This window comes from Oryx dammah, unplaced genomic scaffold, assembly GCF_014754425.2.
Source record: "Oryx dammah isolate SB20612 unplaced genomic scaffold, SCBI_Odam_1.1 HiC_scaffold_13, whole genome shotgun sequence".
Taxonomy (NCBI): Eukaryota; Metazoa; Chordata; class Mammalia; order Artiodactyla; family Bovidae; genus Oryx; species Oryx dammah.
Window position 1 is genome coordinate 56,912,720 of NW_024070197.1, and position 19,068 is coordinate 56,931,787.

General features: G+C 37.5%; 1 protein-coding gene and 1 non-coding gene across 2 annotated transcripts in view; one reads left to right on the plus strand and one right to left on the minus strand.

Moving 5' to 3' along the window:
* CMC2 (C-X9-C motif containing 2) overlaps nucleotides 1–12,180 on the plus strand; it is a 14,936-nt gene extending 2,756 nt beyond the window's left edge. Inside the window, exons 2-4 of the mRNA XM_040253573.1 lie at nucleotides 4,983–5,095; nucleotides 9,199–9,270; nucleotides 11,807–12,180. Coding sequence (XP_040109507.1) covers nucleotides 5,015–5,095; nucleotides 9,199–9,270; nucleotides 11,807–11,893 — 240 coding nt within the window. The 5' untranslated portion in view covers nucleotides 4,983–5,014 and the 3' untranslated portion in view covers nucleotides 11,894–12,180. The remainder of the gene's footprint in view (nucleotides 1–4,982; nucleotides 5,096–9,198; nucleotides 9,271–11,806) is intronic.
* A 6,094-nt stretch (nucleotides 12,181–18,274) lies between these two features.
* On the minus strand, nucleotides 18,275–18,347 carry TRNAG-UCC. The gene has a single exon. It is a non-coding gene; the product is annotated as a tRNA-Gly (tRNA).
* Nucleotides 18,348–19,068: the final 721 nt, after the last annotated feature.

A 19,068-nucleotide genomic window follows, 5' to 3' on the forward strand; every position in this document is an offset into this window, starting at 1 on the left:
TGAAACTGTTTTCTGTATTCTTAACAGTAACAAGTGTTTATCCTTTGAGTGCAAATTTTATTTTGAGAAATGGCTTAAATTTAATTGTGAACTTAGATTTGAGAAAAAAAGGATGCAATGTAAGAATATACTCTGTGACATCTTTACTTAGCCAGTCTCTTGGGCACAAGAGGCCAGATAAATGAGAAGTTCACACAGCAGCTTGTTTCAATGTTGGACAGCTCCAGGAAAATGACATCTGTCCCTGTAACTTCCAGTTTGATTTCCAGTCCTGTCCTCGGACACATCTCAGAGTCAGTTCAGTTCAGCCTTTCCCATCAGGTGACAGAACACTTCAGATTACTAATGATACTACATTTGTCACACTTACTCTTGATATAGGTCTAGAGCTAATTCCATTTTATGGAAGAAGATACTTACGTTTCAGATTAAGTAGCCAAAGTGATATAACTTGTGAATAGCTGTGTCCATAGTTTTTACCTTCAGACCCACATGTTCTCCCTTCAAATCCATTACTTGTCCTACTTAACCTGGCTGTTCCTTTTATCCATTTTCTCTGTTGTGGGTTTCCCTTAGTAAATATTCCCAATTTCATGAGTGGCTTCCTGTTTAAACCTAATGTCAGAGCCATCTCCTTCCTGAGCATTCGCCCCAGGGATATTCAGATTGTCAGTATTCTGGACATGGCTGATCAGAACAAGCACTATACTTTTCTTTTTCTTGATGTAGACAGATACTCTTGTTTCTAGTAATACAGGATAGTGTTACATTGACTTCTTTGACTTCTTTGAACCTCAGCCTGCGGTTAGTCCCTGTTGAACTTGTAGCTAACCAGAGGTTCTTTGGGGAGTAGTTTTTTCTATCTGTATTTATTTTCATTCACAAACTGCTGGGAAGGCATATCTTTCTTATTTTGAAAGTGGGAGAAATCTGTCACGGTGAGAGATTACGTTGGGTAGTAACTCTGTTTGGAGAAGGCAAAGGCACCCCACTCCAGTACTCTTGCCTGGAAAATCCCATGGATGGAGGAGCCTGAAAGGCTGCAGTCCATGGGGTCGCTGAGGGTCGGACACTATTGAGCGGCTTCACTTTCACTTTTCACTTTCATGCATTGGAGAAGGAAATGGCGGCCCACTCCAGTGTTCTTGCCTGGAGAATCCCAGGGACAGGGAAGCCTGGTGGGCTGCTGTCTATGGGGTTGCACAGAGTCGGACACGACGGAAGTGACTTAGCAGTAACTCTGCTATTTACTGTGTGACCTGGGGCTTAGTTTTGCTATGAAAATATGAGTAACATATTTTGACCTACAAAAAAGCAATTTCTTATGGTTTAACTGAATTTTAAAAAGTACCTGCTTCTTACAGTTATTGGAAGAATTATAAGACTTGTGCCTGCACATTGTAAGTATTCAACAAATTGTTTCTATTCTAATAATATATTATTATGGCTTTGAACAAATTTTAAAAATAAGAATATGGAATATATATTTGACTTTTATTCATTTCATAAAATGTTACTTGAGTTATAATAGTGTTATTAGAATAGGCTGTTAAAGATGACTACTGAAAGGTGTCAGCACTCATTTAAATGTGCTCTAAGAACAATATTATTGTTTTATAGTTATACTTTGTATATTATACCCAAGAGTACCCCAGTACATATTTGTATGCAGCAACAGTTAGCCGAAGCTGGTAGATGGAAGGAAAGGGGGGGAAGAGAATATCTAACTAAAAAATGGGGTAGAGGCAAGAGGGGAATGATTGATAAAACGAGGAATTTGTTAGGTAAGGGATAAGTGTTCAGAGCTTTAAGTTAAATAGTAGCTTTCACCAAGAACAAGAAAAGGAAACTACTATATATGAAACCATTTTCTTATTTGATATAATCATCTAGGATAAGTAGGTAGAAGGGAAGATAAGTAGATAGAAGTACACCATGGCTGTGTGTATAGTAGCATACATATTTGAAGTAAACTTTTAAGGAAGGAAAAAAAATATATGTACCATGGTATATATTTTTGCTTATGTACAGTGTGCATATGTGTGTTTATCTCAGTACCCAAGAGTTTTCTTAAGTATTTACTTTGCCAATTAGAGAGGGCTTTCAGTACCTCAGAAGTTTGTTTCTGAACTGTAAAAGCACACATTTGAGGGCTGGTTCATAGATATATGCAAAAATGTTTTGTTAAATATACTTTAAAAATAAAATGTTAAAGACATTTTCTAGATGACTAAAACCAGTGTACATCTTCCTTCAGAAAAAATAAGCAAGGCAGAAGCCAGATAACTTTTACTATATATAAGTGTAGGTGTATAATATTGGTATAATATTAGATGGCTTAAATTGCTGTACTGTTTGAGACCTTTTTTTCCTGAGGCAGAATTTTTATATCATTTAAAAAGATCGTAGTCAGTGACAGGCAAATAAAACTTGAACTTGGCTGCATTTTCAGTTTCCATTTCAAATACTCAAGTATTTTAACTTGGCACAATGGCCTGATTTGTGATCTTTAGCTGTGGTATGTTTGTGTGTGTGGCAGGGGGTGGGATTGAGGTTATTAGTCACTCAGTGGAACAGTGATTTGATACTTTTATAAGTTGAAATCTGAAGTAGTAGGTATAATTCTCTGCAATTATTTGTTTAGTCATTTTTAAGGATTTCGTTTGTCAAGAGTAGAAGGTGGATAGGCTGTTTGAATTTCTTGAAACTTTTTTCACAGCTTTATTAAGGCATAATCTACATACTGTAAAATTTGCCCATTCTAAGTGAATTAAGTGATTTTAGAAAGCTTATACAATTATGCAACCATTACCACAATCCTATTTTAGAACATTTTTGTCACCCAAAGTTTTCTTTTTGCCATTTGCAAAGTAATCCTCACTCACTTTTGGTCCTCCACATTGATCAACTTTTGCCTCTACAAATTTGCCTTTTCTAGACATTGCATGTAAATAGAATCATACAGTACTGTCTTTTGAGTCTGCTTTATTTCATTTAGCTTAGTGCTTTTGAGATTCCTCCATGTTGGCACATGTATAAGTTTGTTCCTTTTTAGTGCTAAATAGTGTCCCATTGAATAAATACACAAATTTGTTTATCCAGTACTTGGTTGTTAGACATTTGGATTGTTTACAGTATTGACTATTATGAATAATGCTATGACCGTTCATATGTAAATCTTTGTGGGGATATATATTTTCCTTTCTCTTGGGTATGTTCTAAGAGAGAAATTTCTAGGTCATATGTTACGTTTGGGTTTAACTTAAGAAACTACTAAATAGTTTTCTAAAGTGTCTATGCTACTTAACCTTCCCAGTAGCATTGTATGAGATCCCTTTCCACCACATTGTAAGCAGTGCTTGCTATTGTCTAATTTTTTGATTATAGCTATTCTGGTGGATGTATAGTAGTATCTCATTGTGGTTTAAATTTCTATTTCCCTAGTGACTAGTGATGTTCAGCATCTTTTTATGTGCTTAATTTACCATTCCTATATCCTCTTTGGTGAAATATCTATTTAAATCTTTTGCTCATTTTGGGGGTATATTTTAAACACTGGATTGTTTGTAAACTTTCTTTATATGTTTTAGGTGCAAATCCTTTGTCATATATGATTTGCAAATATTTTCCTTTAGTGTGTAGCTTATAGAGGAGCTACACTGTTTTTTTTTTAGAACAGTTTTAAGTTCATAGCAAATTTGAGCAGAAAGTACAGAGAGACCCCCTAGGACCCCTCTGCCTACGCATACCCTGCCTCTCTCCCACAGTCAACATCCTCCAAGAGTGGTATGCTAATTACAATGGATGAGCCTACATTGACATGTCACTATCACCCAGAGGGTGACTTGTCTTTTCATTTTCTTAATTTTGAAAATGGAAATTTTTAATTTTGATAAGTTTTAACCAATTTATTCTTTTACGGATTTTGATGTATCTTTGCCCAACCTAATGGATTTCCCTGGTGGCTCAGACGATAAAGCGTCTGCCTACAATGTGGGAGACCTGGGTTTGATCCCTGGGTCAGGAATATCCTCTGGAGAAGGAAATGGCAACCCACTCTAGTACTCTTGCCTGGAAGACTCCATGGACGGGGGAGCCTGGTAGGGTACAGTCCATGGGGTTGCAAAGAGTCGGACACGACTGAGCGACTTCATTTCACTCACTTTTGCCCAACCTACTGTCATGATTTCTGCTAGGTTTTCTTTCTTGGAACTTTTAAAAGACTAAAGTAGTTAATTGGTTCTTTCCTTTGGTAATCTCTTCTGGGTCATAAAGAATTGGTTTAAGAGAGAAATGGGTGAATAGAGAAATAGGTGAATGTAACTATAGCAAATACCTTAAAATAATATTTTATTTTAGACCTTGGATGCTAATTTTCTTTTCTTGTGAATGAACCAATTATACCTAATTTCAGGGATTTTTAGCTTCTTGTTTTCATTGTAATAATTGCATTTTATGGATAGATCTGCTAAATTTGAAAAAAAAAAATCCACATCTGCTTCTTGTTTCTCCCCATGGTTTAGTTAGATTTTCTCAGCCAGATGTTACTTAGGAAGAAAGCAGTGTATATTAATTCACACTAACGTGAGACTGACTAATGGCCCTTTAACCCTTATACATTTAGGCCAGTTCTCTTCACTGGTAGGATTTTACCTGAATAAAATAAGTTGTCATCTATTTCAGGAGTATGGGAAAAGTAATTGAAGTCAGGCTTGTTAAATAGGCAAGCTGTTTCTGGTTAAGCACCTATTTCGAGGATCTGGTCTCTTGAGTCTGCTTTTTTCTGAACCTGCATGTTCTCTAAATACTCCTGATAACCCACGGAATCTAAGTCATTGGATAGGAAGGTGAGGCTCAGGTTTAATTTGCCTAAGGTCACCTTTCTTTTCTGATAGAGGTCACTGAAGTTTCTTACAGAAAATAATTTTAGGTTGCATTAACAAATACAGTCACACATATTCAAGACACTCTTGTATCCACAGGTTGCTCTGCTGTGTTCCATCTCCTCCTAAAGATGCATCCTGACTTATCTCCACACTTGCATACTGAAGAATGCAACGTCTTGATTAACTTGCTTAAGGAATGTCACAAAAATGTAAGAGTTCAGAAAATAACCCTGAAGCAACAATGAAACCTAGATACAATACACTAATGTAACATGTTATCTCCATTAATAGAAGGAAATGGAAATGTCTTCGTTATGGGTCTTAGCTTAGTAAAGATGAGCAGTTGATGCTTGTGATTTGGTTTTAGAAACTGCTTCTTTTTTATGAAGAGTAGAAATCAAGCCTGGTAGTTTTATTAGGGAGATTCTGAAGTGATACATAGTAGTTACAATCCATGTTCCATGACATCTATCATTATGTGCTTAAAGGAAGTTAAAATATTTTTTACAATTACATGTTAACTAGATTTAAATTGACTGGCCTCATTTAGCAGGTTTACTTAATGGTTGCTGTGTACTCAGTCACTGAGTTGTGTCCGATTCTTTGTGACCCCATGGACTGTAGCCAGCCAGCCTCCCCTGCCCATGGGGATTCTCCAGGCAAGAATACTGGAGTAGATTGCCATGCGCTCCTGGTTAGTGGAATGGAAATAAAATTCCATTTTTAAAACCAAAATAGAAAATAAGCCCATTTTTGCAATGCATTAAATTTGACATTTTTACAGATGTCAAAGTTTTTTTAAAAAATATATTTGGTGTATGAGACAGTTACAAGAAGCATTTGTGTTTTTCTTTAGCTTTGCATGATGCATTATTTCCTTCATGTTCTTCATAAACTGTAGATATATCAGATTCTTACTTAAAGGAGTAAAATTTTAAGACTAAAAGTGAAGTAGTAAGGAATGTTGATGACCTGTGAAGTCCGATATTTATACTGTTTCAAAGAATGTTGATGGCAATACACTTTCAGCGAACTATTTCCACCATCCATCTAGATTAAGAATTGATATTGTCTTTTTAACTTTAGCCATTCTGTGGATGTGTAATAGTATATGTTTCCCGTGGGCTGATGACTTTAGGCATCTTTTCATGTACTTATTGGACATTCACATAATGTCTTTTGCCCATATTTAAAAATTGGGTGTTAGTCTTATTATTGAGTTGTAAGAATTCTTTTTATCATTCAGCATACAGAATGTGTTGTAAATATTTTCTCCCAGTCTGTGGTGTCCTTTTTTATTTTCTTAAAGATGTGTTACAAAGAGTTTATAAGTTTGATGAAGTCTATAATAATTTACTAGGTTTTTCATTCATTGTTTATGTTTTTTTTTTGTTCTAGGGATCTTTGTCAATTTCCTGGTCACAAAGAGTTCTCTCCTATTTTTTTCTTCTGGAAATTTTATAATTTTAGATTTTGAAATTTAGGTCTGTGATTCAAATTAGTTTTTGTGTATGTTGTGAGGTATGAGTCAAGGTCTATTTCTCTACCTGTGGATACCCAGATATTCCAGCACCACTTGTTGAAGAGTTTTCTTTCCCCACTAAATTACCTTGGTGCTTTTGTCAAAAATCAATTGCCCATATGTGAATGGGCCTACTTCTGGGCTCTCTAGTCTGTTCCACTGATTTATATGTTTATTCTTAACACAGTTGATTTTGACATTATCTTACTGGGGTCACCTGATCCCATGACTGTTTTGTCCTCTTCTCTGTCTTAATTCACTTGTACTGCATGTAGACTGATCTCTCAGTCCTAAGTTTAATAATTGTTTCCGTTTAATGGCTCCCCTTGCCTGTGGAATAAATTCTATATTTCTTTGTATTTTGGGGCCTTCGTGTACTGGCCCCTACTTACACTTGGGCTTGACCACCCTCCTACCCCGCATCCTTCCTGCTCGCTCTGTCTGCAGTTGTACTGGAGCGTGTTTCTGTCTCCTAGGCTTTTTTACTTGCTTTTTCCCTTTGTTTAACTTAAAGGTTTTCTCACTGTCTCCACTTCTCACTTACTTGATAAGGTTTTATCATCCTCCAGGCTTTATTCTGCTTAATTTGTCATTTCCTCTTCCTTTTCTTTCTTGGCCTGGATTCCCTTGCTATAATTACTCTATACTTCAGTAATACTTTACGTATTATTTCCAACTCTATGGCAGTTACTCTCACACTTTTTAGTCTCAGAATTCCTTTGCATTCTTCAGTTATTGAGGACCCCAAAGAATTTTTGTTTATGTGGGCTGTATCTATCAATATTTGTTGAATTAGAAGTTAAAACTGAGAAGTTGAAAAATATTAATTTATTTTAAAATGACAATAGTAAACCATTACACGTTAATAGTTATTTTCCATTAATAAAAAAGACCTTATTTTTCCAAAACAAAGGGTGTAAAGAATGACATTGCTTTTACATTTTTGCAGTTCTTTTTAATGTTTGGTTTAATAGAATACAGCTGGATTCTCATATCTGCCACTTTGCTCAATCTGTGCTGATATTACAGGTCATGTAGCCTCTGGAAAAATCTACTGTACCCTTGTGAGAGAATGAAAGTAAACAAAACAAATAAGATCCTCAGTTATTAAGAAGGTAGATTTTACCTTCTCCTGAAGAGGTTTTGAGTAGTCCTGGGACTACACTTGGAGAACTGCTGCTGTATAGTGATCACTTCATATTTTCTTCTCCTTCTGGCTGTGAGAGTGGGGCCCAGGTCCACCATGCTCACTGTCGTGTCCCTTGTGGCTGGGACACTGTCCTCCAGACCCTGACTGATTCACTTACCCAACCAGTAGCTCTGCCAGTTTGCTCTCTAGAAATAGACACCAGGCACTGGAGGCTCATGCCATGTGTATACAAGAGAAGTACAGTCCAAGGGCATTTCTTTTACTTTTCAACTTTTTATTTTATATTGGAATATAGCCGATTAACAATATTGTGGTAGTTTCAGGTAGACAGCAAAGAGGCTCAGGCATACATATACATGTGTCCATTTTCCTCCAAATTCATGGACATTTCTTTTATCAATGCCACTGGGGCATTTTTGGGTTTTGTTTTTCATGTAATGTGACAGAATATTATTCTCATTTGGGCTTAATGTTGAGGTGAAAGTGAGAGTATAAATTAACTTTTGTCTTGAATTTAAAAAAAATTTTTTTTTGTCTTGAATTTTTAAAATAAGGTGTATGAATATGGGATGATATCAATAAATATAAAGTAAAATATGAAATATTGTGTTACATTCTAAAATTTTAATCCTGTCTATTGTTTCTGTTTGGCCAGAAGGTGTATGAAAAAGCATTGTCCCTTTGTATTGTCAAGGAGGCCATTTATGCACAGGAATTATTTATCCTGAAAAGGTCATTAGGTAGTCACTAGGAAACCTTAAATCCTTGCCAGAAAAACTCTGATCATTTACTCAGTGTGGACAAGAAAAGTATATTTAAAGTGGTAAAGAAACAGGGAAAAAAGAAATAGCATGACTATTACTAATTATGTGTTGTCTGGTTTCCATGAAAGCCTTAATTAGAAAGAAAAGGGAAAAAGTGCTCATTGTTACAAGTTCAGCATTTATGGCATGTCATTGTAGGAGATCACCATGCTCTCTGACCTACCCTTAAAAATAGCGATGTGCAAACACACTAAGTATGGCAAAGCAGAGCAGACTTTGAATATTAAGCATTGATTTCCTTTTATTGTGAATTAGTGACTTGTTTATATGGCTCATACAGGTTGTATAATATTAGTGTTATGTGTTTTTAATTTATTTTGATGACATTTTGAAAAGAGGCAAATGAGAGAAATAGAGGCAAATAGAGAAAATGGCTTTGGCCCCAAGTGTTTCATAGGTAACTCTTCTATGGGACAGGGGTGTTTGCTCATGAAGGAAGTTACTGTCATGTCAATATGGCTACACTGCATTTGGACATCACTCTGTAATAGAGGATGGATAACATGCCCTTAAAGAAAGGGTATTAGGTAATAAAATGCTTTTCACTAGGTCATTTTGAGGTTTTGGGAGGTTAATAGGCTTCTCTTTTATCAAAGAAAAGTCTTAGTTTTCATTTCTACCTATAGAACATTTCTTCTTTTTTTGTAGGAATGCTAGGGTAAGCCCATTTATTTGTATATTTTGTACTTATGGGTTAACTGTTTGATTATTAGCCATTTGCTTATTGACAACGTGACACATTAAATATTTCAGTTCTGAGCCAGAGACCTTAGCATATTATGGGATGAAATATTTTACCCCTTTTCTTCCTTTTAGCACAGCATTCTGAAATTTTTTGGTCATTGCAATGATCTTGATCGGGAGATGAGAAAATGCTTGAAGAATGAGGTAAGGAAAACATTAAAGGATGGAAATGGTTGAGCAGTAGAAAAGACTATTTTGGAGCAATATTATTTATTACTACCATTATTAATTTTTTTTTGGCAAGTTTTCATATAACACCAAAACTTGACTTTATAGGTATGTCTTCCCCTAAAGTCAAGAGGAGAAATGAAAGCGTCTTCTGGGGACAATCTTTTGGAACATTGCTGATTTTTTTGCATGTACATAAATGAAAGCAACTATCTTAAAATAATCACTGTAACTCCTCTGGATGAATTTTAAGGTTTGAGAAGTTGAATCTGTACAGCAGAATGAATTGTTGATCAGCTTTTAGCTCTAGCAGGTAACTAAAACTCTCTGGGCCTCAATTTCCTTGTATAACATGAGGAGGCTAGATTTAGGCTCTTTCCAGCCTTAAAACTTGGAATTTCTTTATAATTATAGTATATACAGCCCATAGGGATCTAGTTTGACTTGTTTGGAAAGACTCATTTCCTGAACACAGCTTTAGGCTATGACTTGGACTTGGGCAAATAGCCAACGTTTATTGTCTTTTTGTAGGTACCGCAGACCGAACAGAGTGCATTTTAAATCTTTGAAAAGAAATTTAATTCCATTTCTGTTTTATTCATCAGAAATTTTATGTCCAGAACCTTTAAAAATATGTAACTACTAAAAATCTGCCTTCCAATTTTATTTTCTGTACTTTTGAACTTTCTCCCCCCATGAGCCTCATATTGAAAGATATTAGATATTTGAAGACATTCAGCATCTATCTTTGATCATTTTTTCCTGGTTCCTACTTTGGGGCTTTTTTCCTCCTTCCTTCCTGGAATCCCTTTACAGCATCTTTGCTGTTTGAAGAACTTCCTGGAGTTCTGATAATTTTCTTCATGTGCACAAATGGGTATATATTTTAAACTGATTTTTGAAACATTTTTTCTTTATATGTAAAGGGTATTTTGTATGGAAACTAAACCTAGGGCTGTCTTCCTTTTTAAATAAGATTATGGAAAAGTAAGCCCATACTGTTTTATTTGGTATAGGTATTTATTTCTTACGTGCTTTCAGTTGTGTAAGATAGCCTTTTTCCTAAGTTTAGGTTTTTTTATCCTCACAGTCTAGTGATTTTTGTCATTGGTTTGGTGATTATATCTTCATATGAAAATTTCCCCCCAAGGTGGTCCTGAACTGTCAGGAACTATTTGGTAGAAGAATGTTGGTAGATTTAATCCTTTAAATTTTAGATTCTTATTTTGTCCCAGTTTGTTTTTGTATAAATTTCAGATTTTCTCCTTGACCACTTTCTAGTCCTCTCTGTGGTTTTTATGTTGCTTCATTTTCTGATTTATAGATTGTTTTCTATCTGTTCTTTCATCCTTCAGTTCTCCAAACCTGTGCTCATTTATTTCCTCTCTGCTTTTAATGCTTCCCAGTTTCCCATTTACTGCTCCTAATGCTCTCCTCCTACCATTTCCTTCAGGTGTCACTTAAGTACTTCATTCTTTGAAGCTTTTAACTAGAAAAAAGGTCTGGCCAGTTCTTTCTGACCCTCTCTTTACTGCTGTGTTGCTGCTTTTGTCCTTTTTATTGAAATAATCACTAATACTACTTTTGCAGTGTCCTCTTTTGTTCCTTTTACTTGTTTGGTTTGGTTTCTGCATTGTTTAGTGACATTTTGTGAATAACATAATAGTCACCCTTTGTATCTTTTTTTTTTTTTAATTCAGGGGCCATCTTGATTCCTTTTGGAGATTTCATAACATATATTTTAATATAAACTCTGTTTCAATTTGCTCTATGACTTATTTTATTGGCTACAAAGTACTGTCTTCTGAAGACTTACCTTTAGAATCCTCTTTCCAAGCTGATTTTAGAGGCTTCATATGATATGAAGAGAGATATCAAATATTTTTCTCAGAACAGGTATCCCTCCATGTTCTAGAATTTTCTTCTTTAACCTTTTAAAGCAATAAAATACCTTCTCCCCCTAGCAGGCTATGAGGAAAATTAATGTAGGACAGATAAAAGGAATGTTTTTGTTAAAGAGACCTGGTGCTTCATCTGTTATTTGAAGTGGCCCTTTGATGAAGAAAAAGATACGTTTGAAAATTGCTACTATTCCAGAAGATATGTTAGAACTCTTGAGTCAAAACTTTAGACTTAGAAAACTTCTTAAAGATTATCAAGCCCAACTCCTTATATTTGAGGTTACTGGCCCAGAAAATCAAGTAAGTACCTCAAAGATATGAATGTCAGGGCTCAGGGGATGGAAGCTGGAGTTCCTGGTCAGTGCTTTGCCACTAATGTTGTTTCTTTGGCTTCTTTCTATATCTGACAGCTGAAAGATTTTGATGTCCAGCTGTTTACATGTACTCAGTTTTTTCAACTTGAATCTGCTTTTACTTTTTTCCCACTCTACCTAAGAACCCCTCTTGCACCTTTAAAATATATCTTTATTGGTGTATATATTATAAGCTTAGTATGTAAATAGCGATATAATCTGCTGTCTCTTTTCTCTCCCCTTCCTTTTATTTTCTAGTACATGGAAAAGAGGAACAAGAGCAGGGAGCTTGGCAATGCAATGCGAAAGAGACTTTTTAATCCTCCAGAGGAATCTGAAAACTAGATCTTATTTTCACTGGATGCCTTGCCTGAGAGAAGACCCAAAGACTCTTGGTTGGTAACTGAAGGAATCTATTGCATTTGGTCTCTAAAATCCTTTGAATGGAAAGTGACCCATGAGAAATCAAGCCTTGGAGAAGTATGGAAGCCTTGGATCTGGAATGCTTGTCGGGCAGAGCTGTTTGTACCCTCCCTCCTCTACCAATGCATCTGAGACTTCTGTTCCTTCCCCTTGCCTGTAACCTGTTAACATCTGAGTACCTTAACCTTCAATAAAACTATTGATTCTAATCATATTTCCTCTGTTCTTTTAGACTATCTTGGAATTAGGACTGAATGATGCCATTAGACTTCTCTTTTTGCAGTGTGGCAGTTCTGGAGTCTAAACATTGAAAGCATAGCAAGAGTTTGGGGAAATCCCAGCTGTGTTAACTCTATGAAAATGTTCCAACTTGATTGTTTTTAAAGAGCTCTTTTCCAAAAGGTTAAATGTTTAACACTGATAAAATTGCTTCTGGCTAGGATTTAAGTCTGAGCAGACTTAGCTTCTCCATTTGGTTGAAGGGACCACCCTGGGTGCCAGTTATCTCCTGGGCCTGTGTGCTTCCTTTTTGCTGGGTACAGGGTTCTTCTTTCCGGATTCATTTCTAGCAGCCATCCTGGCAATGTTCCTTTGGCCATGCAGTGTTTCTGAGATCTGTGAATCTGGAAGCCAGCTTCCAGTCATGGCCACAGCAGGGGCTTGAACTTCCTGTTGGGTAAGGTTTCAGCAGACTGTGAGCCTTGAGTTCCTTGTAGTGAACTCCGTGTACATGTATGGTAGGAGGCCTTGCTGAACATCAGTGTTGACTAGTGATTTCCCCATCACAAGAGGCATTGAAAAGGCTGGACATTGATTTAGCATGGGAGTTAAATGAGATAACAGATTCAGTGAAGATACGGAAGAAGCAGAATTAATTCTGAAGTCCCTTTTAAGACTCAGATTTATGAATATTTATTCAGTTACCCCTTCCCCTCCTAGCCTCCCTGAGACCAAGTACAGGTACAGAAGTGAGACATTGTGTCTTCAGAAGGTTGTAGTAAGCTGACAAGTTAACTATTACAGTAGTATAGTAAGTACTATGATTAGTCAGGTGTCATGGAAACACAGGGCATCCAAGCCCAGCCTTCAGGAAGAAGCCATTCCAAGAAAGCTGCTTAGCAAAGATGACCTTTGGCAAACAGTGATAATGAAATACATTCTCAGGAACTTAAAGTTGTTTAACCTGAACAGAATATGAGAACTATTTAGTAAAGGAAGACCACAAACAGCTTTGAATTCTGTTCCAATTTTATCTTCAGTGCTCTGAAAACCACTTGGGGCTTTAGAAATGATGATTAGGGATTTATGGGGGGCCTTAGTTGGAAGGATGATGTGTTTCTGTACTTCAGTAATATTTTTCTGGTTATGGTTTGGGGCATAAATTGAAAGAGATGGGAGATTATACTCAGGAAGACCAATTCGGGTTTTGCCCCAACATAAATGAGAAATTAGGGCCTGAGTTAAAGAAGGGTTTGGGGATCAGGGCTTTGAGGGAAATTTGGACCTAGAATCAGCATTTCTGACTAGGTGGATGGTTTAAGAAGGGTCCAGGGAAGCCTCAGGCATTTGATTCATGTTTGATGCTGATGGTCCCTGCCCTGTGGGAGGGAGTTCAACCGAGGTGTGGTGTGCAGTGCTGAGTTTGCAATATGTATGTGTAAGATCCAGGTGGAGATGGATGCTTTTAGACTTCTGAGTGTTAGAGCCTAGAGCTTATTAGGATCACAGACTAGAGCAGAATTGGGAGATGGCAGCATGCAGGTGGCAGCTAATGCCCTGTGGGCCAGTGTCCATAGTGAACTGTGAATGTTTATAGAGCAGAATGAAACCTTGGGGTCACTTAATTTTTTAAAACTTGTGTAAGTAGCAGCTTTCTATAGAGCATTCAAGCAATTCGTAAGTTTTACAGAGTTAAAGTTAGGCATCCTCCTTTATACCCCAATATTACTTAATGCCCCAGACGTCTCTGTAGCTGTCAGTTGGGTGAGTTTCCTCTATACATTTACATAGATATTTCAGGTCAGGAGAAGAAGCCCTGTGTGCGGAGAAGGAGTAGGCATAGAGGTAGAAGATAAACCATAGGAAAATGTGCCTCAGATTGTCAAGGGAGTTAGGGAGGAGGGAGTTTCATTGAGTCAAAGTAGGGCTGAGGTGCCAGTTGATTTGGTTCCTCTGGCTTATGTGACCTTAGAACAGTGTAGTGTGGGGTAGGGAGAAGGGGTGGAAGCCTAGGTGAAGCTGAGGATTCAAGCACCTTTGAAAAGTCTTGGCTCTGAAGAGAAGGGCAGTGTTGTATTGAAAGATGGTCTTCCAAAAAATCAAAAGAAGGTGGAGTGTGGCACTTGGGCATGGATATATGTTGAAAGAATGCCAGAAAAGAAGGATTCATTTGTGGAGTAAAGTTCTTTGAGGCTGTGAAAATGAATGAGGTTCAGGGCTCAGGCTGACTAACGTTTTTTTTCCAGAAGACAAATTAAAAACTTTGAAAACTTGAAGCACTATAGGAAATGATAAATATTCCTTTCACAGAGCAATAAATACCTATTTGTGCAGGATGCGGTGCTGTTTCTTCTACAAAGAATTAAGAGGTTCGTTCTGAGCACCAGAAGCTCAGACACACTAACATGGTTGCTAGTGACCAGTGATAAGCTGGTAAACGTTTAATAACTGACTCTCAGGAAAAAACAAACAAATGAAACCACTCATTTGTAGCTTTTGCCATTTTCCATGGTGGAAAGTCCTGCCACGGCAGATTTTAAGGTACCCAGCTGACCTAGCTGAAGGTGGTGTAGGGAAGAGAGGTGCACACAGGGGTCCCTCCTGAGCTGACACCCACTCCCACAACATCCACTGCTCCACAGAAGGAATCACCCTTGATTGCCCCCTGATTGTCACCTTTCCCACCTTCAGTGTTTGGTGAGTTGAAAGTACCCGTAACTGAGGTGTACGCTGAAGCAAGAGTGTTGTGACTTCTGTGGCAGGGTAACTTCAGTCCAAGACTCTCTGGAATCCAGAGAGTGTCCGGGGCATGTCGTTTTGTAGAGGAATGAATAACCACTTGCCAGGTGAATTAGGAAGGAAATGAGACTCGCCTCTGCCCTGAGGGTTGGGTTTGTGTCCCAGGAACAGAGTCCAAGAGCTCAGATGCCTCCTGCCCTCAGCCCTCGTCTCCATAATCACACCATGATAGCCATCTCAAGGACTTTGGGGATCTTCCTGGCTGTGTGACTTCTCAAGCAGTGCTCAGCCTGAATTTCAATTCTTAATTTTTAAAACGAGGTTGTCAGAGTAGTATACGGTGCTGTTTACCTCAAGCCGACAAAGCACTAAGTAATCAGTGGGAGAAAACTTTGTTTTGTAATTTAAAAAAATGCTATGACTGTGAGGGGAAATTTAGCCAGGGTGTTTTTGCTGTTTTGTGTTGTTTTCCCTTTAAAGTTCCATCCCATCTAGATCTCAGCTTCCTACCTTCGCGTCTCTTTCTGACTGCTATAAGGCACCACCTTTACTCACAGGACTGTCATATCCCTCAAGAGTATGGAGGCTAAATTGAGGGTCACAATACTGCTCAGAACTCCTCTCCTCTGGTCTGACTTCCCTCTAAACGACCAACCGTCTTTCTACTGCTGGGGAAGGGCTTTTCATGTCCTTCCCTGAATATTCCAGCTGTTCCTAATTTCTGTACAGTAATATGCACACATAAGGCCTTGGCCATATGAACCCTTTCTAGTTTTCCGGCTCCTTCTAGGAAGGGAGTTGTGAAGGAAAAAATGCTCTGGAGCTGGCACACAGCAAGCAAGGGAGAGAGGAGGGAGTTTTCTTCATCTCCTTCCATAGCTAAGTAGTGTTACTTAATACCTTTCCTTGTAGTAAATACTTTTCTGCCATCACATACTACACTCTATCCTTTTTAATGTACTTTATTATATAAGTTATGTGTTTTATGCTCACTGGTAGTCTTATATATTAATATATTTCTAGTTATTTTTGTTGTCTGAAGCATGCTCTTGCAGATTCCTCAAGAAGGTCTCATGGAAATGGTACTCTCCGGGTTTTGGCATGATGATTACAGTTTGTCTGTACTGTTAAAGAAGGAGTCTTGATTCGAATGATTTTTCTGACTTAGTATGACGTCTTTATTGCCTTTGCATAATATTAAACAAATACTATGCTTTCTGAGATTCCTTGGCTTTCTTCTTCCATTTTTATCTGGGCCCTCACTTTTTCATGTCTCTGTTGTTCTGTCGTGCTCAGCTTTTATTCTGCTTCCTGCATTTCCTCCCCAGGGTGGGATCTTATCCTGGAAACAAACGCTGGAGGATGGGTTTTGAAAGTCCACAGAGGCTAAACTGCTCCAGCCCTTTTCATGCTATCCATGGACCCTTTTTTTTTAAAAAAAATTGTTTTTAATTGAAGGATAATTGCTTTGCAGTATTGTGTTGCTGCTGCTAAGTCGTTTCAGTCGTGTCTGACTCTGTGTGACCCCACAGATGGCAGCCCACCAGGCTCCTCTGTCCCTGGGATTCTCCAGGCAAAAACACTGGAGTGGGTTGCCATTTCCTTCTCCCATTTTCTATCCAGAGACGTCTCTAACTTTTTTATCCTTTAAAGTAGCGATTGTTTTGGTTTTTAACTTCAGTATGTGTTTAGGTTTGCCATAGGTTGCTTGTCATTCCATCTTGTATCCCATTGCTTCTAACTTTAATTACTTTCCTTCTGAAAAACAAACCTTTGAGGTTCTTTTAGTCAGTGTCTCCTAGTTGTAAACTCTTTCAGAGTTTGTCTGAGAATGTATTAATTTTGTCCTCACCTTGTATGGTATTTTGGCTGGGTATAGAATTCTAGGTTATCATTTTCTCTCATCATTTTGAAGACCTTTTCTTACTATCTTCTGACTTACTGTTTCAAAATTTTTATCACCTTACCTCTCTGTCCTGCCTTCTTGATAATTTTCTTAAATCTATTTTCCAGTTTACGAATTATCTCTTCTGCTTTGTCTTCTCCACTGGTCAAACAATCCATCAAGTTTTGTATTTCAATGACTGATTTTCCCTTTCTAGAAGTTTTATTTGGTATATTTTTAGGTTTACTCATTCTGTTTTCATAAATATATTTCTTAAATTTTCAATTATTTTAAATAGTTTTATTTTAATAGTTTTTATCCAGTAGTTCAATTATTTGAAGTTTTTGTCTGTTTGCTATCTCTTCCTCATTGTTGATTGTTTCTTTGTGTGTTTTTAATTTCATTATTGTTAGCATATCTTTAGCAGGGCTTATTTATTGAACTTTGTACAGTGTAACAAGGTTATATTCTACTGCATTTGCTTCTACTAGGTGCCCCAGAGGTATTACTGACTCAGAGGCTAATTTTTCTGGTCGGGAATTCTGGGTCACTTGAGTAGTGAAAATTGCTCAGGTTTAGACTCAGTGTTATGAATTCTAGGTGAAATTTTTTCTGCTCAGAACCCAAGATATGTCAGGGTTTACCCCTATCTCCCTATGCTGCTGAGTGAATGTATTCTAGTTTCCTTTTTCTTAGAGGTGAGTGCCCTTTTGGTGGTCCTGGTACAATGTGGTATTCTTACTTCTTACACCACTCCTCATACAGACCCAGTGTCTTCCATCTTTTTTTATGTATGAAAGAAAACCTATTTCTAGGTTACTGGAACTGGTCCAGGATGCACAGCATCTCCTGATGCTCTTATCTTTCCAGTTTAACAATGCTTTCAACCCCTAAGACTTTATTTTATTGTGAGCTCAACTATACTTAAAAACCTCATCTGAAATATGTTCTGTTTTTTTTTTTGTTGTTGTTGTTCATGCTGATCAGCTTGTGAGACCTTAGTTCCCCGACCAGAGATCAAACCAGGACCCCCTATAGTGGAAGCACAGAGTCCCAACCACTGGACCACTAGGGAATTCCCTGTTTTCTGGTATTTTAGAATAGCTTTTATGTGGGAAGGTTTTCAGATGATCTAATCAGCCATGTTATCAGAACTGATATCCCATGCATAAAATTTTAACTTTTCCTAGAGGGTGAGTGGAGAGTGAAAGGAGTTGGAAGGAAGGGAGAAGTGAGAAGGGCATGGCGAAGAGAGGAATTGTAGGAGAGCCTTCTTTTCCAGGTGCCTTCATTGATGTTTGGACTCTTGCTGCTTAACTGGTCCATAATGATCAGTTTCAGCATCACCTGGGAGGTTTGTTAGACATACGGAGTCTTAGGCTCCATTCCAGATCTACCAAGTTAGAATCTGTATTTTTATTTTTGCTTTCTTTTTGCCACACCATGCAGCATGATCTTAGTTCCCTGACTGGGGATTGAACCCATGCCCTCTGCATTGGAAGCTCAGAGTCCTAACCACTGGACCACAAGGGAATTCCTGAGAATCCGTGTTTTAATAAAAATCTCCAGGTGATTTATGTGCACATACAAATTTGACTTAAGACTATTTCTGATCTAATTACCTTCCATAAAATGGCTATTTTTTTGAGGTCAAAAACCTTCTTCCACTCTTGTTGACCACTCTTGACTCTGGCTTTATCTTTTTCTCCAGTTAATTTTTAAACACCTTCCTGGAATGATGTTTGTATTGAGGTTTTTGAGAACATTCATATTGGTGATATATTGAGGAAGTGTTAATGTGACAGACTGTCATATTGAATACGACAGCAAAATCTTAATGCTGGCGCAAAGCCATTATGAAATTCTCAGGGTACTTGCTTTCTACTCAGCTCTGCAGGGTAGAAAATTGAGAAAGTGGAGCGTTCTGTATAGAGGGCTTTAGAGAGAGCTGTATAGAGAGCTTTTATTTTTCACTGGTGTGTTTGCTCTGCACATGGAGGATTCATATTTGCTCATACCCCAACAGTGCAGAAGAGCTGCTTTTGCTCCACATGCTCACCAACATGCACTGTCTCCTGTCTTTTTGATACCGTTCAGACAAATGTGAGGTGATACCCTGTGGCTTTTTTGGTTTGTGTTTCTCTGATGAATACCATTGTTGAGCATCTTTTTGTATACTTGTCCATCCATATGTCTGGGAAAATGTCTATTCAGTTCTTTTGCCCATTTTTAAGTTGCTTGTTTTTAGCTTTTG